This window comes from Populus trichocarpa, chromosome 3 (genome assembly GCF_000002775.5).
Source record: "Populus trichocarpa isolate Nisqually-1 chromosome 3, P.trichocarpa_v4.1, whole genome shotgun sequence".
NCBI classification, from domain to species: domain Eukaryota; kingdom Viridiplantae; phylum Streptophyta; class Magnoliopsida; order Malpighiales; family Salicaceae; genus Populus; species Populus trichocarpa.
In genome coordinates, this window is record NC_037287.2 from 21,589,403 (window position 1) to 21,611,805 (window position 22,403).

Below are 22,403 nucleotides of genomic sequence, written 5' to 3' on the forward strand. Positions count from 1 at the left end.
GAGAGAGAGAAGGGGCCGGCAATGGCACCGCCGATCAGTTTCAAATTTAACCCCGGATTGATTTTAAGAAATTGAACTCTTACCATATTCTTGTGATTTCTCAGAAACCACACATTTTTTATGACTTGTATTTGCAAGCATGATTCAGTCAAGATAGCACGCAGCTTCATTTAAGCTAGTCTTCCTTTTCCTTGATGTAACATTTAGGTGTTTGCCTGCAAACTTCTCTTGATTCCAAGCAATCTAACAAGGCCACTTGGCTACAGTACACGCACCTGCCCCAGCTTGTTCTGTCCTTTGCCTCCATTACTTCCTTCCTTCCTGGTGCCTGCTCAAAAGGCTGGCTTGACTAGTTTAATTTCGTTATTAGTGTTAATCAAGTTTAATCTCTTGCCTTTCAATTGGGTTCTTAACGATCGTTCATAAACCAAACCATCACTTCCTATATCATTGCCCTTAAATTCACACTCACAAGATCAGGGAAGAGAAAATGCTTCCTTAACAACTGATTGGCTTGTCTGCGGCCAGCCAACCGCGATTCAAATTATTATGCGGTTGATCGCGTAAACTAACACACACTATTCAAGTTAAACACGTACGGATATTCACTCCTCCTATAATCCAACTTCCATTAATATACATCATAATCATGTTTGGCCCCGGGAGGAGTAAAGGAACATAACAAATAAGAAAAAAAAGTCAAGGCATACCTTTTCTTCTAGTTGCACGCAAGAAAAGCTTGAAATGCAATGCAGCAAAAAAAAAAAAAAAAATCCCTTCTTAAACAGGAGGAAAAAAACTTGGCAAAATCAAAAGACTTAGGACTCGTGCGATCAGTTACATTGAACCTTCTTTTCCCTTTAACTGGCCATCTGCGACGCCATGAATCACAGTGAGCACAGGTTTTTCGTTCTGAACATCTTCAGGTTCCAGTAAAGGTTCCAAGGAATCAACGATATCTCGCATTAGAGGCCTTGCTTTCGGATTTCGGTTCAAGCAATGATAAGCTAGCATTGCTGCCTTGTGAACTCCTTTAATAGGATAGTCTCCTTCTAATCTAGGATCCACGATTTTGAGCAATTTCTTCTTCTCTTTAAGCAAAGGAATAGCCCAGTCCGTTAGGTTCTGCTCACGGGCTGGTCGTGATTTGTCTAGAGATTTTCTTCCTGTCAGAAGTTCAAGAAGAACAACACCAAAACTGTATACATCACTTCTTGGAGTCAAATGGCCTGCACAACATTAGGCAGACAGGATTTAAGATCAACATTCAACAGGAAATTGGCCCTTTTCATCCTTAAAACATCAGCATAGTTGGGAAACTTGCCTGTCATTATATATTCAGGTGCCGCATACCCGTAAGTCCCCATTATGCGAGTGGAAACATGAGTTTTGTCTCCTATAGGTCCATCTTTTGCAAGGCCAAAGTCAGAGAGCTTTGCATTGTAGTCCTGCTCAAAAAGACACATAACTTTAAGTGATTCTAACCTCAAACATTTCTTGTCATAATACTCAACATTTCTGGCAGCAGACGCAGGGCTTTTGAAAAAAAAAACACCTGGTCTAAGAGAATATTAGATGTCTTAAAATCGCGATAGATGACAGGTTTTTCAGCTTCATGTAGAAAGGCAAGTCCTTTTGCTGCACCATATGCAATCTTCATTCTAATTGACCATGGAAGAGTAAGCAATACTCCTGCAACAACAGAAGACATGCACATATCGATTACCAAAACAAAAAAGCCAAAAAAGTGGAGAACTACTCATGGCTTCTAACCGGAAAATTTTGTAACATCCCAGGCATGCTAGAAGCTGCCTACAACTTCCACATTCAGATGTCCTCAACACTTAGTGTAAAGAAATTAGACAATCCCTCAAACACCTTTCAGTGGCTTCCCTGTCATCATCTCTTATCTTTTAATTGCTTTCAAACACAAATACAAGCTATTACATCGAATAGAAATGTTCTTGGATGGCAGTCGCATCTCCTACAATGTGATGACACAAAGATTAATGATTATCCTAAAGCTAGGGCTTTTGGATCCTATCTTGCAAAAAAGAAGACATCAAGACATGAATTGGAGGCAAATATATAGGACATTCCTTAGAACCACTTTTACAGAAAATAATTTCCTCGTTGGCTTACATTTGGCATATATTTCCACGCTTCAAAAATTAATGTTGTTGAACTAAGTTATACGAAATACATACTTGAGAACAGGATGTTTTCCACGCTTCCCCGAGACATATACTCGTATATCAGAACCCGTTGTTCGTCCTCACAGCAATATCCAATCAATTTCACCAGGTTTGGATGAGAAAGCTGCCCCAGGAATATGACTTCTGCCTAAAAATCCTCACAACTGTTACAATCTGATGGAGAATTGAAGCTTAACATATTAATGAACAGAAAAAAATGCATAGAAATGTTGCCCCGATGTCAACAACTTAATGTTGCACAGGAACAGAAGTAAGAGCACAAAAGATTACCAGCCATTCTCTATGGCCCTGGTAACTGTTATCACCATCATGAACCTTAACGGCAACTTGAAGGGGCTGAAGCCCCTCTCTCAAATCCTCTGTAATGAGCCCTTTATAAACACTCCCAAATCCTCCTCCGCCCAGCAAATGATCTTGCCTAAAATTTCCAGTGATTAATTTTAGTTCAGCGAACGTAAAAGCAATCAATGGATTTGCCGCTGAATCACGACGCAGGTCCTCTACTTCTTCTGGATTTGAAGGTAGCTTTCTATCATCCTTTGTGGGTCTTCCTGATGGACTTTGGTCTTTCGGAGACTCTAACATAGAAACATGACAAAAAAAAAAAAAAATTAGAATCACAAATACGATAATGAAATCCCTTTATGTTTAAACCAAAGTCAAAAGAATCATTAAAGAAGTAGAAAATAAAATCTGTCTTTTAATTTCTGCTCTTCAGCACAGGAAATCATCAGAAAGGTCATCTAAAAGCTGGTGCTTTATAAAGATTCATCAGACAACAATTAAAGAAACCAGAAGGTCACCTTAAAATGAAGCATAAAATCAAGACTAAAGGCAGCAGTTTTCAAAGCAAGAAAAGGAAAGGAGAAGAGGGAAAAAACGGGGGGGAATGGCAATATCAGAGGTTTAAAGAAAAAGAATAATTTTGAAGCAATGTGTAGGCTTTCTTAGTTCATTGGAGGAAATAGAAAAATACTGTAAAAATAAGCATCAAGCCACTATAGGGAGTATAATAGGTTCCTCTATCCACCAAAAAAACAAAGAAAATAAAAGGTGCACCACCTCTCAATAGGGCAAACTCTACTGTGTTCTAGTCCATAGAATAAAAGATAGAGAGGTGAAAAAGAACAACAAGAGAATATTTAGTCTCATATATTTTTTACATTAAAATAGAAACTCATCACATCCAATCAGTCTAACATAAAATTCCTCAGACATTCTTAACAAAATTAATAAAAAAATAACTGGAGACATATAATTCATACAGGACATGCCAAATCATTCCGAGCAGAGGATGATCATGATATTAGTCATCTAATTATGCAGAAAAAATCACATATAAAGAAGAAAAGAAGAAAGAATTGCATGAATTGGGCAAAAAGAAGAGAAAGTGGTGGTAACCAACCTGATTTTTCATTGTAAACAGAAGGCTCCCTTCTACAACAACAATTTCCCATAATTTACCAGAAACAAAACAAACAGCAGATAAAAAAAACCCCAGCTTTCTTCACCAATAAGCTACTATAAATAATCAATCCATCATCCAAAAGATCAAATTTTTTTAAAGCTATTAGGGTATCAGACCAAACCCCAAATTACCAAGCAAGAAAAACAGAGAAAACAATTTCAAAAACTACTTTTTCTTGTGTGAAATAGAAAGAAGTTGGTTTGAGAGAGAGAGAGAGAGAGAAAGAGGGAGTGCTTGATGGGAATAATAAGGTTAATGTCAAGATGGGGACTCTTTCTTGGCCATGGAGGAGATGGACCCACCCACCAAAGAGCAAGGTTACCTGCTTTGATTCTTTAGATGTTCAAAGAAAGTGTTGTTGCTTTTTTGAGCTTTCATTGTAGTGCGCATTTCAATCTTCCCACACCACACAGCACAGCACAGCACCCGCACCAATCTTTTCATTACATTCTGGTTTTGGTTAATCTTTGCCTTTCATTTTCTCCCTTTGTCCTTCTTGTACCCATTTCTTTTCACTATTTTGTGCACACAAACAAAGCTTTACAAGAAACTTGCAACCACTTTACCTAACATTATTTCTTTGCTATTATTATTATCATTTTGATTTTTATATAATCACTACTCAAGTGGCTTGAATGGTGTCTCTTTCTATTTTCCTTTTTAAATGTATAAATCCAAATTTGGGGTAAGGTTAATTATGATGGGTGAATTTATATAAAACTACAAAAGAAATTTGATATCATAGCCATAACTCCACCCACAAGCCTAGTCATGGCAGGGGTTGATCAAGGCTCCTGATTTTGATTTTGGATTATGGTAGCCAAGAGAGTGTGCACCCCGTCTCATACTTAATTGCTCACAAATTGCAATGTATATTTGTCACTTACAAGACATGAGATCAGATCAACAACAAAGCTGGTGTAAAAAAGCTGGGCCTCCAGCCTATAATGGACAATAACAGGTCAACTTAGAATGTCGGTATGATGCAATATGTAGTGAGAGAGTACGATGATTTGCTAATCCATCAAATCATTTGATGACTAATGTCAAATTCTTACCTAATCTTACTTGATTAAGGAGCAGAATTTGAGGGTACTGCTCCTTTTTCTGCTTATCGGTTACTATTACAACTCTAAAGTTGATTCTTAGAAGCTTCATTAGTTTGAACACATTGAAAAGATGGAAGCTGTTGAGAGTTCCTATTCAAGTAATAAAAAGAAGAATGAATAAAAAGGGAAAAGGGAAAGAACACGGGTTCATGCGCATTATCGAAATAGAGTTTTTGTTTTTGTTTTTTAATGCTGACATGTAAAAGAAGTAGCTAGCTTCTTCTTGAATGTTGTTGGTTGATCACGGGAAGTTGAATGCGAGCATCGAATATGAACATTACATGTTGACTTGTATGAAAGGAAATTATATCTGTTGACAGAAGAAAGAAGTTCTACCTTGGAACACAGATTGCGATAGTTGAGTGTTGTTATATATCTGTGGAGTACAGGTTATGCTTTAATGTTAGTGGCCGGTGTCTATGGAAAGGAATGAAAGGATTACAGAATAAGGCCCAGGCAGTCACTATCAACGGGCTGCTAATTAGCACAACTTCTTGCTTTCTTTAACGCAGATGAAAACAACATAAGCAAAAGAAAGATCAAAATATTTCTTGAAAAAAGTTTTCATCACAAAAACCCTAATCCATATTCTATTACTAAATATTTTTTTTTTAATTTAGTATGGCTCTTTAAAGGTTTATATTTTCTTATATAAACGATTTATAAGGTAAGAAAATTAGAATCTTAAGTCAAATATAAAAAACAATATAAAATCCAAAATTAAACTAAAAATCCAAAAATAAATATGAAAATAATGAAATTAGCTCAAATATCATCTTTCAAGCATAATTTAAGAGTCTTTTGGAGCTTAGTTGAAGACAGCTAGCCAATTCCTTATAAAATTAGGTATGTAGAATCTGCTAATCAAATTTGAGTGCAATTTTATGATTTGATCAAAAGTCATGAATTTTTTTGTAAGATTGTTTGGTTGACCCAAACAAATCTCTTCTTGGACTTTTCTTTATCATGCTAATCCATAAACAAGTTTGTTAGGTTTATATACAATCCATAAGAAAATTATCAAACACCTTTGAGAACTCTCTGAACCTATCAATCTTTGTGAAATTCAGGTATAAAAAAAATTAAAAATAATTTGCTTGGTTAGGAGTGATTTTACTTGGGATTTGTTAACAGATGACATGATAAAGATCTTGGAGATGGACTGGATTTAACCACGGGCCACTCATCTAACATTATGTTGCACTTAAATTTCCTGCTTATAAAAGCAAACTAGATGCTTTACTTTAAATCAAATTATGATGATTCCTTAAGATTCAATTATGAAATTCTATGATAGAAATGTTGTGCCTATCGACAAAGCAAGTACTACTTAGGGTTCATGTTCAGCAGGTTTAATGATTTGAAGTTGATATCCGAAGTGGTGAAACTTTAGTAGTTATAAGTTCTAAGGTCTTTGATTGTAAACTTGTGATCAGGCAACAAATTGAGTAGGCTTGATCATCGAGTCAGTATTTTTTCAGTAGATAGCAAAGCTTCTACAACTAATTTTCTGATAATTTATTTACATAAGATTGTGCCTTAATCTTTAAGGCTTGGTCCTCTAGCTTAATTAGGCGTATCTTTAATTATAGGACAGGAAACAAGATAAGGATGCTGAAGTTCAATATATTGGAAAAGACTGAATTTGCAGTGACACCTGAATTTTCTATTCAAAGAGAAGGATTTGCAGCTTGGAAGCCAGATGGGTACCTCTCTCTCTCTCTCTGTGCCTACGATCACAACGTCACAGGGGGCAGTGCCATCAGCGGGAATTGCACAAGCAGCAGTCTTAGGGGCCGATGAAACTGGTTTGTTCTTCGTCGAACTTCCTACCAAGTAAATTGCTGGTGTTGGTATCATCCCCACAGTGTGTGTCGACGATGTTCAGGGGATTAAAACTGGAATCCATCTTGCTCAATCTTCTCAGCGAGTGAATATGGTTCATGTATTGCATATATATATATTCCTTTTCCCCTGGAAATCACTGTCTGATATTACTATCATGAGAAGAATATAAATGGAGATGCTTTCCATTTTCCTCGTGGAAACAATGAATGTGATCAGCTCATTGAATCGGAAGACAATACACACTTGTTGCAGAACAAATTTGACCAATTTCTAACATGGAAGTTCTGAACCATGCAGGAATCCTGTGGTGAGGATATATATTACCAAGTAAAACAGTCATCGGAAACTCACCAGCACCTCCTTCTAGCTCAAGTCCAGTTTCTTCTGACATTCTCAAAGTGGAAAAACAAGTGCTATATACTCTGTCAGCATTGTTAAGCCTCTTGGAGTAGAGGTGCTAATCTGGCCCAGGATTTTGATCTTCTCATGCTTCAAGGAGGAATGCTCTTACTTAATTTGTGAACTTAAATCACTCAGGAAATCTCAAGAGAGAGATATGGTTCCGGAGAGATAGTATGGTCTGATGGATTCCACAACATCAGGAGTCCATTGATTTTGTCAGTGAAAACCAACAATATTGAGAGAATGTTTGATCTCATACCATAACCATTAAACAAATTTAAATAAAACAAAAGGTATATATGGCACCGCTTTGCTAGGTTTACCTTATATCAGCAAGCAATACGCAACATAGAAACAAAATATACCTAGCTTAACATGCCTTGGTGCTTTCTGCTTGCCCTTAGAAACTCTATTCCGCTGGGGTGTTTGCCTTAATTTCTGTTTTTATATATTTTTAGTGTTTTTAATGTTTTTGATTTGTTAATATTAAAAATAAAAAAATCTATAAAAATAAATATTTTAATATATTTTCAAACAAAATATTATTTTAAAAAACACCGTAAATCATAATCTTAAATATTATTGATCATCCTATATACTATTTCCATCATCAATATAAGATTAAAAAAAATAAAGAACGAAAACAACTCCAAAATATATTTTATACCTATTGGGTTGAATAAATAAGGAGAAACGGGCTTATGGGATCATTTAGGAGCTGTATGATAGCATGTTAACGATTGTTTTTTAAAATATTTTTTGCTTGGAAATATATTAAAATAATATTTTTTATTTTTTAAAAATTATTTTTGATATCAGCACATTAAAATGATTTAAAAACATAAAAAAATATTAATTTGAAATAAAAAAAATAAAATTTAATTTTTTTCTAAAATGTTTTTGAAGTGTAAGAATAAACATTCCCTTAGTGAGTAAAAAATTATGAGGCAACGAATGGTTTCCGAGTGAGAGAGACTAGGGTTGTGGAAGCTTTATTAACTTACACTGACCTTTTTTCAAGTGATTTTTATTAGGACAATATTTTAACAAGTTTTTAATAATTTTGATTTTTTAAAAAATTTTAAATTAATTTTTTATATATTTTTAAATCATTCTAATGTTCTGATATTAAAAATATTTTTTAAAAAATATTATTTTAAACTATTTTCAAACAAAACATATTTTTAAAAGCAATTACCGTCATTATCTTAAACATCCTCATAGTTGATTAAATTCCAGGTTTGTTTTCTACACAAGATATCAGTTTTAATGCTAGTAGGTGGTATTTCACATTATAGTAACAATTGTGTTTTAAAATTTTTTTGTTTAGAAATACATGAAAATAAATATTTTGTTTTTTAAGATTTATTTTTAAAATCATCACCTTAAAATGATTTAAAAACATAAAAAAAAAAATGAATTTCAAACAATTTTTTTTTTTAAAAATTATAAAATACAATTTTTAGTGAAAAGAAAGATGTTTTAAAAATGTTTTAACATCATTAACTGCCGCTGCCTGTGAAGAAGAATTGGCTGGGTACAAATAAATCAAGCCATGGCCGCCTTGATTCACCAATATATTCTGGACTCTTTCTTTCTTGACCGACAACAACATATCCGTCTTCCTTCCTTAATTATAAATACCCCTTTCTTCATCTTCTTCTCATAAGGATCTTCGCCATTATTTTATTAACAATAATATCCCCAAGAAATGTCAATTTCATTTTGCCCCCTTTCCATGGGGTTGGAAAAATCAAAGGTAGAGCAGAAGGATTTTTTTGTCATTTACAACCCATTAAAAAGACAAAAGGACTCCTTACAAGAGAGAGGGATGATGCGAGATCCTTTCTTCAAAGTTTTTCAAAATATTCTTTTTTTTAAAAAATATATTAAGATAATAACTTTTTATTTTTAATATTAATATATTAAAATAATTCAATAACACTGAAAATTAATTTAAAATATAAAAAAATAATAACAACTCATTCTTTTTAAAAAACACTTCCCTTCGATGCATGATTCCTAACTAACCCTACTGTCACCCCCAAACCTATCTCACCCACCAATAAAAACCCATCAGCTAAATAATAAAAATATGGTACCCACTCACAACTTGCCAAGTGGAAACGTGGTCCAATAAATGAACATTGATGATATCATTGAATGACCTGCGGGTGAGAGAGTATGGTAGAGCGAAAGCGAGTGGAGGGTGTGGTGGAGGTATTTGAATCACAAACATAGAGTGAAAAAAACCCTCTTTCCCCCAAAAACCCTAAAAGCTCAAACCTTTGGCGGCTATCCACTGAACCCACCAAAGGGTTTTATTATCTCACAAGATCTGTCATGGCTACCCTTTCATCTTCTGCTGACCGTATCCTTATCTGCTCGCCTGCCCTCTTCTTTTTCTCTTCACTTGTTGCTCTTCTTTTTTGCTCTTGATCTGCCGGTTTTGTGTTTTGCTGTGTTTCTTAGGCTCTCTTGCAGGGATTTCATTGAACTTGAGATGGGTTTTGAGTTTTTTCTTAACTATACTTGTACTAATAGCTATGCCTTTGTTAGGTTGATTTGCTTGACCTATATGTGGCATAAGTGAATTGAATTTCACACTATGAAATTTGTTTTGTGGATTATGCTTGATCTTCTGGTTGAAGCTTGCTTCTTGATGAATTGCTTGCTCTATTTTTTTTTCCAGTAATAATATTCAAAGTTGGGATTTTTTCCTGTTGTTTGTTTCAATATTATGATTCCGGATTTATGGAATTCCTTTACTTTTAATCTCCATAGAAACTTCGGATTTGCTGCAGAAGTTATCCTTGGACTCACAAACAAAGACTTTGGAGATGCCTGAGCCCACCAGCAAGGTAATTTTCACCCTTAAAGATTAGATCTTTATCTTTGGCGTAGACTTGTGCTTATATGTGTTAATTTTGTTATTACTAGATCCAGCCAAGTGACCGGTCTGTGACCCCAGTGCTATCCAACTTCATGGATCCAACTGTGTGCTATCTTCCTAATGGTTATCAATCCTATTACTATGGAGGTGAGTTTAACGTGCCAAAATACTGCTGGAATTTAATATCTTTTTTTGTCATATTGAATTATTCGTTCTGTGATTTCTTTGAAGAGATGAACGTAAATTTGATAAAATGTGTCGCTGCTGGTTCTTCCAGGCTATAATGGGGCTGGGGAGTGGGACGACTATTCAAAGTATCTGAACCCAGAAGGAGTAGATATGGTTTCTGTAAGTATTCCTGCTTGGTTGGTAGTTGTATCAAATGGCAGTGTTATTAGGTGCTTAGTAGAGTTGCTTTTCTAATATCTTCTTCAATTGTATTTATATAATTAGGGGGCTCCATTTCTTTTCCAAACAACTGGTTTTCTAATGTGCATTTTCTGTTTTTTAGGGGGTTTATGGGGATAACGGATCTGCTATGTATCCTCATGGTTATTGGTATGGACCCTATAGCCCATATTCACCAGCAGCTTCTCCGGTTCCCACTATGGGAAATGATGGTCAATTATATGGTCCTCAGCACTACCAATATCCTCCTCCCTACTTCCAGCCATTGACTCCAAGTGGTGAGCCCTTCACACCCAGCCATGTAGCCCCTTCCCAAGGCGATCTTTCTATCTCAACAGCTACTGACCAGAAGCCTCTGCCTGTGGAGACAGCTAAAGAAAATTCTAATGGCATTGCAAATGGTGTGGATGTTAAGGGAAGCAACGGTGCAGTTCCCTACAAGCCCAAGTATCAAAATTCATATGGAAGGGGTGGTTTTACAAAGGGACTTCCTGCTTCTGGTTACAAGGATCTGAAATCTCGTTTTGATAGGTTACAACCTGATAGCCCATTGCTGGATACCTCTGTGCTTTCCAGTGGGCTGTACAAAAACACTGAGATTTCTTCTTCATTTTCAAAGGCTGGCAATGCTCCATCTTCAAGGAACCAGAATTTCCATCAAAATTCTCATTTCATGGTATGTGATCTATGGTTTTCCTCATTCTATCTGTTGCATGTTTTTGACCAAATGGATGATAATAAATCACGTGTCCTAATTTATTCTTCTTAAATCGTAATCAAATGATTCAGTTGGTTGAATCCTTTTCCCCATTCTATTATTTATTTGTCCAAGTTGATATCTCAAGTTGATGTCTACCCCCCTATTCTTTAGTTCTACAACGCTTTAAATGTTGCCATGCCATTTAGGATTGTTAACCTTTATATCAATGTTGGGGCTTTATTAATTTTTGAGCATGACTTTTGATTTTTCTAAATGTTTCCAGACTCCTTTTGTGAACATTCCTTGTTTTGCTCATTAGTATTATTCATTTTATAGAGTATTCTTTTCTCATGGATGATGTTGTTTGATTCATCAGGGATGGCAGCACCCTGCTCTGGCACCAGGCGTGGGTTCAACTCATGGATATATGAATAGGATGTATCCAAACAAATTCTATGGTCAATATGGAAACGGTTTCAAATCTGGTATGGGCTTTGGATCTGGTGGGTATAATGCAGGAATAAATGGACATGGGTGGTTAGCTATCGACAGCAAATACAAACCCAAGGGGCGAGGCAATGGTTATTTTGGTTATCACAATGACAGCATTGATGGTTTGAATGAGCTGAACAGAGGACCTAGGGCCAAGGGATATTTCAAAAACCAAAAGGGTTTTGTTCCTGCCACAGTTGCAGTCAAGGGGCAGAGTGTGCCATCAAGTGATACTAATGTTGAGGAGAAGGATAAGACAACTGTGGTTCCGGACCGAGAACAATATAACAAAGCAGATTTCCCTGAGGAATATGATAATGCTAAATTTTTCATCATCAAATCTTACAGCGAGGATGATGTGCATAAGTGCATTAAATACAACGTCTGGGCTAGCACACCTAATGGTAACAAGAAGCTGGATGCGGCATACCAAGAGGCTGAGCAGAAATCTGGTGGCTGTCCTGTGTTTCTATTGTTCTCGGTGAGCATGTGAATGATACTGATCTTTCTAATTTATTATTTCACAATTGTCAATGACTATGTACTAAGCTTTCTTTTTGAATTTTGTCTAGGTTAATACCAGTGGGCAATTTGTAGGACTGGCAGAGATGACGGGGCGAGTTGATTTTGACAAGAGTGTCGAGTATTGGCAACAGGACAAGTGGACAGGCTATTTCCCTGTGAAGTGGCACATTGTGAAGGATGTCCCCAACAGTTTCTTGAAGCATATTACCCTCGAGAACAACGAGAACAAACCAGTCACCAACAGCAGAGACACTCAAGAGGTAGTTATATTAGCTTATATAATTTTTATTGGTTCTTATCCGTCACTATTTTCATTCTAAAATGCACCCTTGGTGATTTTAGGTCAAGTTAGAGCAAGGGCTTAAATTGATAAAAATATTCAAGGATCATAGCAGCAAAACATGCATCTTAGATGATTTTGTGTTTTATGAGGATCGGGAGAAGATGATCCAGGAGAAAAAGGCTAAGCAACAGCAGCTCAAGAAACAGGCACGTGATCTTCATCATATTTTTATCTTGCTTTATAGATGATTTGTTTGTTTTATTTCTAATAATTCTTTTTAACTTATGTTGACCCATCCTGCATAATTGCAGGTGTGGGATGGAAAGCCATGTGAAGAAAAGAAAGAGATAGCAAATGGTTCATAGAAAGTCTCTGGACATTGTCTCTGATTTTAGCTAAGAACCTTACTCTAACTGAACATTCCAAGGGAGAGCTGAATGATTCTGAGAATGTTTTGGTTGCTGAAACTAAAGATGCATCAGAGGCAAATCGAAATATGGCAAATGGGGTTTTGCAAGTTCTGCTTTGTGCAGCTGTATTTGTAGATTTTCATACAACGAGTTTTGTCAGAAGATTTCTGCTTTAAACTTCTCAGGGGGGATGGAAAATAACTTGGCGGGCTAGGCTTCTTCCAATCCAAATAGTTCTTGGTGGGAAGCTAATGACAGGTTTCTGTTTCGGCAGGAGTTTGGGTTTTAGGGTTTCTGTTTTAGGGTTTTTATTTTCCTATCTTGATCTTTTTTTTTCCGACTACATTCTCTATATTTATCCTTATTTTGCAGTTTGGTTATTATTTTCTGCCTTGTAAATCCAGGAACCCCTTTGTTACAACAGAGTATGTTGTCACTTATAAGAGGGCTAGAAAAGCAAGGTTGGAAAAAGTCTGTGCAATATATTTCAAGTAAAAGGAGCTTTTAATGTCTTCTCCTTTTTCCATCTTCCATTGCTGCTTTCCTTTTCAGTGTTCTCTCCTAATATTACTAGTATCAATCTTTACCCCTTTGCCATGATCTCTTGTCCCTGGTATGTTTGCGAGAATAGGGGAGATTCAATTGAGTTTTTGCCTGGGAAATTCTTGGGGTAAACTTCGTAAGATTAAGAATCCCAAGTGTTGGGGATATTGTCCTCGTTGCTTCCGCTCTGCTCATCTTGATAATTCGAGCAATTTTGACTCTTTTGAGTGGCAGAGAACGACAAACCAAGGAGACTCAGGCTCTCGTTCTTTACTATGATATGATTTGTGTTTTCACTTATTTTGTTTTTGCGTTTAATATTTTTTTATTTTAAATAATGTTTTTGTATTTTTTACTGTTTCGATATGTTATTAAAAGTAAATTTTAAAAATAAAAATATATTATTTCAATATATTTTCAAAAAAAAAAAAATTAAAAAAACAATTTCTATCACAATTATAAATACTGATCAACTTATTCTGATCCAAAGGTTTTCTTTGGGATTCCAATGTATGATAGATATATCTCAGTTGTAGCAGTTATTTAGAAATTTAATTAATAGTTGGCATTTCCACATCTTTTATCAAATTAACAAGGATCACCATGCCATATGCAGCCTAAAATAATATTAAAATAATATTTTTTTTAGATATTTATTGATTTTTAATGTTTTTATAACTTTTTATTAAAATTATTTAACAGTGTTTAAAAAAATACTTGATTTTAATATCAAATGATATATCTAATGTTTTGATATTATGGTAACTTTGGCTATGGTTTGAAAAAAAAAAGGTTAAGTGATGTATAATGTTTTTCAATTAAAAATACATTAAAATGATTTTTTTCTATAATTTTTTATTTTATTTTTATATTTGTATATTAGAACCATAAAAATATAAAAATAATAATTAATTTGATATTTTTCAAACAAAATAATTTAAAATTATTTTAAAAAATAGAAGCTACGGCAATGCAATACAAATAGACACTAAAAAAACATTATAAATTATTACTTTTTCTTGAATGAGATTTCAAGAAAAAGCTTGAGACAAAACTATTATGTATATTAATTAAATAATTATTTTCAAATATTTTATTGGAGTAAAATGCAAACCACAACACCATAATAATAATAAAAAAACAATGTCTCTAAATGTATGTTTTGTATTATAATATAAGATACTTTTTAAAAATATTTTTTATTTTTAAAATGTACTAAATCATTCATAAACACATTATAATAATAAAAAATATTAATTCAATATTTTTTTAAATAAACTTATTTTTTTTAAATATCAAAAAACAGATGCTACGGACCCGCGACCCATATCTAAATAATATTGTCAACAGCACATACGTCTTAAAGCATAATAAAAAACTATTTATGTATTTTTTTTCCCCTTGTAAATAGTGGATGATAGGAGGCAGTAGAGATACTCTCGCCACATGTATCCCACATAGATGCCATGCCGGCTTGCCTGTTTAACGTGCAAATCTGGACTTGATTCTCACCAACTCTTTACCATCTGCACCCTCCCTCTTATCAATTCCAATAAATTTTACTTCCAAAGTAGCTAGTAAGTTTTTTCAAGAAAGAAAAAGAAAAAAAAGAGGTAAAGGAGGTGTCTTTCTTTCTGGGGTTGAATTGAATTAGAACCTTTGGTGCCTGCAAAATATTACTAGAAATGGTTATGGCAACTAGTTTGAGGAGATGTGGAAGAAGATTGGTTTCTTCTGTTTTCAATAACAGGGAATTCTCAACCACTTGTCAAGGCAACAAGGTTATTCAACAACAACATGAGCAACTACAAGAAACTGGGAAATCATTGAATCTTTGCTCTGCCATCAATCAAGCTCTCCATATCGCATTAGAAACCGACCCTCGGTACGTTTCTAGCAATACCCATTTCATTTTTCTCTTTCTATTTGGTTTCTAAACTTAGATTCCCAGTCAAAGTTTCCATCCTTTTCACTTTCGAGTTTTTTTGGATCAAACTGTTTATCCATTTCTTCATGAGTGAAACTTTGAGTTTTGTGTTTAGGGAGTAGTATTAGATTAAATTCTGTAGTAATTATTTAGACCTTCTACTGTATTCCAGCTCGTATGTGTTTGGGGAAGATGTGAGCTTTGGTGGGGTATTTCGATGCACAACAGGACTAGCTGAAAAATTTGGTAAAAAACGAGTTTTCAATACCCCTCTTTGTGAACAGGTACCTCTCTGTTTCGTTCTGTCGCTATTCTACTCTTGTTGATATAATATTATAGAATATCTTCGTGGAAAATCTTTTCTCTACTGATACTGGCTTCTATAAAGTTAAGTTGACTGTTAATGATAGTCTACCTGCCAAAGGGTATCCATCAGTTGGACCTGCTTAATATTGAATATTGATCTTCTTGTTCTGATTCTCGGTTCATTGTTCCAGTTTCCTTCTTTTATAACTAACGCTGTTACTGAAATAAACTACTTGCAGGGCATTGTTGGGTTTGGCATAGGCCTGGCAGCAATGGTTAGTTTTCATATTTGTTGCGGAGCTTGCATAAGCTTTTGATTCATTTCTCATCTGATAATTACTTATTTTCATCTCATCTAATAGGATAATCGTGCTATAGCAGAAATTCAGTTTGCGGATTATATCTTTCCTGCTTTTGATCAGGTAAGCATCCTTCCCAATTCCAAGCTTTATTCTTACCTCTCAATTCCCTCTAGTTGACACTAATTTTTACTTTTAGATTGTTAATGAGGCTGCAAAGTTCAGATATCGGAGCGGGAATCAATTTAATTGTGGAGGTGAATTTGGTTTTTGTTTCATTGGATAATGGAATTGCTATTTAACCACTGATTCACTCTCCATTACTCATTTTTACGGTTGTGATGGGATTTAATGTTATTCCACAGGTTTAACCATAAGAACACCATATGGGGCTGTGGGCCATGGTGGACATTATCACTCTCAATCCCCTGAAGCTTTCTTTTGTCATGTTCCTGGTATCAAAGTATGTCTCCTTATTCCACGTTCTTAATTTATTTTTCCCTTGGGAAAGTTTGGAGTGTTTTAGGAGCAACGCCTCCTACTAATTGATTGCCTGCATATTATGTGGAAATGTTGCATATTTTTCTTCATGAATACCATACTAGTTTCTGTTCCAAGGCATTCTTTTCGAGACATGAAAATACATGGCAATGTGTGAAACAGATGTTCAATGACGTAGAAAGTGGTTGTTTTGCTTTATCAGTTTCATAGCTGTAGTTATCCAGTTCTCTTGTCCAGAAAGTGAAAGCTTTACTTAGATATGCTTAACATTGAGACTCAATGGAACTCTTGAGAAGCAAAACATTTCCCATGTCATCCACCACCCTAGACTGACTCAGGTAAGCCACAGTACTTCCTAAAGTGGGACAATGGTGGTTGTTTCTGTCCTGTCATGCCATTTATTGTTTACAGAATTTAAAGAAAGTTTTCTTTCCCCCTATCTTTTTTCATACATCATTTGATAAATCAAGTTTGAATCACATGAGCTCCGTTTGGGTTAATAAGACTAAGTAGCAAGACAGTCATATTTCTTTGAATTCTTTCCAGCTCCATTTATGGCATTCACACATGTTTTCTGATAAATCTAACCAGTATCTCTTTGACAGGTGGTTGTTCCACGAAGTCCAAGAGAAGCAAAAGGATTATTACTGTCATGCATACGTGATACAAACCCTGTTATCTTTTTTGAACCAAAGGCACCTGCTCTTTGTCCTCATATTAAATAAATAATATGACCATAAATTTATCAATTGGTTCATTCTGGGATTGACATCAATACAAATGCCTTGAATTTTCAGTGGCTTTATCGTTTGGCAGTAGAAGAGGTTCCTGAGCATGATTATATGTTGCCTTTGTCAGAGGCAGAGGTAAGCTATTCTTAGCTTTTCTTTGGAGAGTTCAGAATTCTAAATCTGAAGAAAGTCACTAATTCGATAAATACTTAGGTGATCCGAGAGGGCAGTGACATAACACTAGTTGGTTGGGGAGCACAGCTGTCTATTATGGAGCAGGCCTGTTTTGATGCTGAGAAGGTAACTGTAGTTGCAATAGTTCCTTGTCATGTACTAAATAGTGTGACCTGTGCCAAACATCTCCATTAAGCGTACTTAATATAGAATTATTCACCAAGCACCAGAAAATTTACCAAATGGCAACTTCTCTGTACTGCATTTGCGACTTTGCCCCTCTAAGAATAAATTTTGATTTATTTATATGCTACAAACTTTTAAACGGGGAGTTTAATGCATTATATTTTGCAGGAGGGAATTTCTTGTGAACTGATAGATCTCAAAACTCTAATACCCTGGGACAAAGAAACAGTAGAAGCATCTGTGAGAAAGACGGGAAAGCTCCTTGTAAGTATTACAAACTGTGGTCCCTAAGAAAGCAAAGAAAGGATGTTTAGTGGAAAACTAGGTGGTAACTCTGTTGTTTCTTTGTAGATAAGTCATGAAGCTCCAGTTACTGGAGGTTTTGGTGCTGAAATTTCTGCGTCTATCGTTGAACGTTGCTTCCTAAGGGTAAGCATTAGCATTTACAAATTTGTATTTTCTTGTATTGACACAAGTATTTAAGTTAAGCACTCCTCCTCTTATCATTTTCTTCGCATCATATCTTACAGTCAAGTCTTTCATTTATCATTCGTGTAAATTGAACATTGTTAAAAAAAGAAAAAATTTCTTTATGCTGCAAGAAGGAGATGCCATTGATTTACATAAGATATGTTGCTAAAGGTGCAGTAGATTGGTGAAAGGGTAATGCATCTATTACTTACATATCAACTTATTGCTAAAAAAGGTGGATGTGTTTTGCAGTTAGAAGCCCCAGTAGCCAGAATTTGCGGGCTGGATACACCCTTTCCTCTAGTTTTTGAACCCTTTTATGTACCGACCAAGAACAAGGTAAATTCATGTTATGGAAACCTAACATTGGATGGCAAATGGGTAATATGTTGGTGGTGTTTGGATGCAGATAGTGGATGCGATCAAAGCAACAGTAAATTACTAGTGGTGATTGGTGAAGAGGACAGGATGAGCTGCTTAATGTTAGTAAATGTGTATTGTTGTACCCCTTGGCCTTGGATTATTAACAAGGAATCCAAGAAGGCAATAACTCAAGGCCAAGTCCAAGTCCAAAACCAAGGGGATTGATTGATTAGCAGCAACTAATAAAAACATAGAATCCGATTCTCTTGAAGCAATAATTTATTCAATTATGCTTAACAACATAATAAAAATAGTCAAAACAGTAATTACCCGATTCCATTCCATTGATTTTGATAATTAATTAATAATAGCAATTGACACAAATATAGTACGACTGTACTCTTAAACCAGCAATGATAATACTATAGTTGTGAGGACAAGGATGGAGACGATACTTCATGGTAGCGCCCGCTTCCAATTGCACTTCTACAATGCACATACACATAAACACCCACCACCAGTACTCTTATGAAAGCCATATGAATGTCAGATAAATAATTAGCTTCTATTTTGTCCTTATAATAATCATATCTCAAAATTTTAGTCATCATCTCAACATGTCCATGTTACATTACAACTTGACAGATAAATCATATACAACAATATAAACCTTCTACTCTGGGGTGTCATTCACCACGAGTCCTTTTTCGTTTGCGCAGGGCAGCAAACATAGCATAAATATGCACTCTATCGAAGGATTATGGGAATTTCCATCTTAAAAAAAGATACCAACCAATGCAGCTCTTCTGACAACAAAGTTTTTTCAAAATCGATCTCTATCATTCAGAGCATTCTTCAAACTGAGGTTCTTCTACTGAATTTTTCTTCTCGGATCCCTGACCACCTGAGCAGACAGTCACTTGGATCGTTTCACTTCATACTTCTACTTTCTCATTAGCATCTGAAGTTTGGGCCACACTGGCTCCCGAGAGATCTTTCAAGAAAGTCCTAAGGCACCCGTTGATAATGCGTGGTCCTGCACCATCACAGAATCGCTTTGCAAGATCTACAGCCTTCATTCACAGCCAAAACATAGTGGAGGATCAGATTAATGGCATGGAGGTGCAAGAAGAGGAAGCTAATGACACTAGCTTGTACAGGGAAGATAAAAAGCTACCTCATTAATCACAATCTGGTGCCGTGTGCCAAGAACAGTAATCTCAGACATTGCCATGTGGAGGATACAGAACTCCAAAATTCTTCCCGCTGGCTCATTCTGAGGCATGAGAGAAGTGAACTTGTTGATATTCATGGATTAGAGGAAAAACAATGAAATTCCATGTAACTTTGTGGTATGATAAAATGTCCAAGCCCATGAGTTAACATGTACACAACCATGAAACTGGATAATCATTTCAATTTCAACAACGTGAACAAGTGCGGCAAATATTTCATCTTCCTCACAAATAATATCCAAAAATATCCTATCAATACTCAACGCTCAACTTATAAACATCTAGCACAAGGGGTTAGCAAGGGTTGCTGTCTCCCCAGCCCATGGCAATCTAACCTGTGGTTGGTATAAATTTGTGGACCAATTAGACACTCAATACGAAGTGGGGTGCGGTAGAAAGGACAGATTAGAATCAAAGTCAGACTTCACCAAGTGTTCTACAAAAATATATACCATTTACTATATATTTAAAATCTACATTTCATTCAAAGTATTTGACAGCATACGCTTTCCAGCTGACCACCACGCACATAGAAGTCATGTACTATTTAACATGCGAGTTTAACAGCAATCAAATTAAAAAACATGGGATCAACCTTCAAGCACAAAGAAAGAAAACTACCTGTGAGGTGGTGACACTTAAAAAAAAGGTGTTAAAAGACAAATAAAGCTAGCAGCAAACTTGAAAATCAAGCATTTCATTCTGTCAAAGCTCGAATCCAGACCTTCCAATTTGGCGGGGAGACTTTGTCTATTACAAGGACATGGCTGTCCCACTTATCCACCACAGCTACCAAAAGCTTCCTTGTGAAACTGCCACAAAAGGCACAGAAAAGCAATCAGAAAGACAATTTAATCCCACTGCCTCTTTCACTGTATTCAACTGCTCTAGCTACGCAATCAACCGATCAAGATATATCCAGAAGGTTTACCGCAAAAGCAGTTTGCTGTATACCAACTTTGGAGGAGCTGAAAGGACTTCGGCTTCTGAAATACAAAGAGCACGATTGATTCAGACATCCAAAGAGACTTCTGAAATACAAAGTGCACGATTGATTCAGACATCCAAAGAGAAGTGACAAGGGAAAATGAGCATAGATGAAATGTTTTAGAACTAAATCTGGTGGCATAAGTAATTCTCCTGAAGAAAAAAATGGTGCAGATTGACAGTACGGGGAGACCATATAAATTAAAATTTTTGTCTGTGGTTGCAGATTCTAAAATCTATGGATAGTAAATAATAGTTCCACTACACTCTAAAAACACATAAAATTAATAAAAATGGTACTGTAGGCCATTCGATGTGATAAAAATGGCCTGAAAAATGTGTGCTCTGAAAGAGACAATCGGAAAAAAAAAAAAAAAAAAACTAGAGCTGGAAAGCTTATAAGAAATCGCATTCATCAAAAGCTAAGCAAAATGTTATAGCTAGGCGAGTGACCATAAAAAAGAAGAAGCCTAATTACCAATTGCAGACTCTTTCTCATCGCTAAGCTGAAGCTCATCAGCTTCTTCAACAGTCTCAGTTGTAACAGGTGGTCCTCCAAAGCTCATGTGATTATACTCCAACAAAGATGCCTTGTCGAATTCATAACCAGGTTCTGAATGCAAGAATTGCAAACAAGCCAATCACATAACCATCAACCAGATGTGTTTAAAGAGAAAATATGATATAAACCATAAAAAGTTGCTGTAATGTTAAGTAAAGGGAATCACTAAATTACCTCTTCTTGCATTCATTCTTTTCTCAAATAGCCGAATTGGGTCAGACCCTTCTAAGCACGCAGCATAAATGATCAATCTTGCGCACCACCAACAAAAACCAATAAGAATTTTCATTTTCTTAAATTGAAAAGTAAAAGGAAACAAGCAACAATAAACATTAAAAGTTTCTATTTAGAAAAAAAAAGGGGAGGAAAAGATTGAGAATTTGAGACTGAACCAAATATGTGAAGCAGAAGTATTGAGCATCAGCTGACTTAAAGTTGTGAAATTCGGAAAAGCAAAGATGTAAAATCCTAAACCCAGAAATTATATATAATTTTTTTTTGGTATTTATTAAGAAAAACAAAAAGAAGAAGAGAGAGTGAGAGAGGAACTACAAAGCGAGCTCCCGGGCGGCTCTTGGGCTGCAAAACCTTCCACTCTTATCAATCTTTGGCATCATTTCTTTGTAATTGGTTGGAGAAGAATCGTCCAAGGCTTTGTCGACAACAAAAGCGGAAGTTCGAAGAGAGCTTGCCATCAAAAATTTTTTGCGGGACCTGTTCTTCTTCATCTCCTGGTTTCTGTTGGGTTTAAAGAAACTAAAGCTCACAATATGGGACTGGGTAGTAACAGTAGAGTAACAGTGGTGAGAAGAAGATGGGAAAGAAGGTTTTCTGAAGAAATTGAAAGGGGTTTTCGAACAGTTCGATAAAAGTGAGCTTCCCTCCATTCTTGCTTCTCACTGCGACTCAACAAATGGATGGATGGATGGATAAAAATATTATCTTTCGCTTCCTCTTGCACTCGTAAGTCGTAGCAGCGTGTGTAGGTATAGGCGAATGTGTAGGTTCAACCCAATGTTACGTCGTTTTTGTTTTTATTTTATTTTTCATCGGGAGAGGAGAATAGAGGCCGACAGAAATACTGCCATTGTTTCTGAAAGTATTTTCTTAAAAAATATTTTTTAGGTTTTGTTCTATGTTTGTTTATTATTAAAAAATTAATTAATAAAAAATACTTTTTAATAAAAAAATTTGGATTAATTTTTAGAAAAAATATTTTTATTTTATTTTATACAAAAAATATATTTCAGAAATTATAAAAAATTAGAAATTTCTTATTATTTGTTAATTATATTAAATTTGATTCTTAATTTTTTGATTACTATATATTTTATTTTGATTTTCTTTTAATTTTACGTATTAGA

The 22,403-nt window shown here is 35.2% G+C and overlaps 4 protein-coding genes across 4 annotated transcripts; 2 read left to right on the forward strand and 2 right to left on the reverse strand.

The window, feature by feature from the left end:
* Nucleotides 1-581: 581 nt before the first annotated feature.
* Nucleotides 582-3,966, reverse strand: LOC7463566 (probable serine/threonine-protein kinase PBL16). Its single transcript, XM_024596633.2, has 6 exons — nucleotides 3,622-3,966; nucleotides 2,487-2,794; nucleotides 2,208-2,343; nucleotides 1,556-1,692; nucleotides 1,325-1,448; nucleotides 582-1,229 (listed from the first exon to the last, which is right to left on the reverse strand). The coding sequence occupies exons 1-6, from the start codon at nucleotides 3,671-3,673 to the stop codon at nucleotides 838-840; spliced, it is 1,149 nt and encodes a 382-aa protein (XP_024452401.1). The 5' UTR covers nucleotides 3,674-3,966; the 3' UTR covers nucleotides 582-837.
* Nucleotides 3,967-9,246: 5,280 nt separating this feature from the next.
* LOC7463565 (YTH domain-containing protein ECT2) lies at nucleotides 9,247-13,280 on the forward strand. Its single transcript, XM_002304814.4, has 9 exons — nucleotides 9,247-9,414; nucleotides 9,828-9,904; nucleotides 9,984-10,083; nucleotides 10,214-10,284; nucleotides 10,448-11,020; nucleotides 11,421-12,017; nucleotides 12,109-12,321; nucleotides 12,404-12,550; nucleotides 12,656-13,280. The coding sequence occupies exons 1-9, from the start codon at nucleotides 9,387-9,389 to the stop codon at nucleotides 12,707-12,709; spliced, it is 1,860 nt and encodes a 619-aa protein (XP_002304850.2). The 5' UTR covers nucleotides 9,247-9,386; the 3' UTR covers nucleotides 12,710-13,280.
* A 1,405-nt stretch (nucleotides 13,281-14,685) lies between these two features.
* On the forward strand, nucleotides 14,686-18,533 carry LOC7461342 (2-oxoisovalerate dehydrogenase subunit beta 1, mitochondrial). The gene is made up of 13 exons (XM_002304813.4): nucleotides 14,686-15,182; nucleotides 15,397-15,508; nucleotides 15,770-15,805; nucleotides 15,893-15,952; nucleotides 16,029-16,086; nucleotides 16,195-16,292; nucleotides 16,936-17,025; nucleotides 17,128-17,196; nucleotides 17,275-17,361; nucleotides 17,590-17,685; nucleotides 17,773-17,850; nucleotides 18,145-18,231; nucleotides 18,302-18,533. The coding sequence occupies exons 1-13, from the start codon at nucleotides 14,983-14,985 to the stop codon at nucleotides 18,335-18,337; spliced, it is 1,107 nt and encodes a 368-aa protein (XP_002304849.1). The 5' UTR covers nucleotides 14,686-14,982; the 3' UTR covers nucleotides 18,338-18,533.
* A 266-nt stretch (nucleotides 18,534-18,799) lies between these two features.
* Nucleotides 18,800-22,054, reverse strand: LOC7463564 (uncharacterized). The gene is made up of 7 exons (XM_002303944.4): nucleotides 21,592-22,054; nucleotides 21,214-21,290; nucleotides 20,956-21,090; nucleotides 20,422-20,476; nucleotides 20,215-20,302; nucleotides 19,433-19,531; nucleotides 18,800-19,328 (listed from the first exon to the last, which is right to left on the reverse strand). The coding sequence occupies exons 1-7, from the start codon at nucleotides 21,924-21,926 to the stop codon at nucleotides 19,191-19,193; spliced, it is 927 nt and encodes a 308-aa protein (XP_002303980.3). The 5' UTR covers nucleotides 21,927-22,054; the 3' UTR covers nucleotides 18,800-19,190.
* Nucleotides 22,055-22,403: the final 349 nt, after the last annotated feature.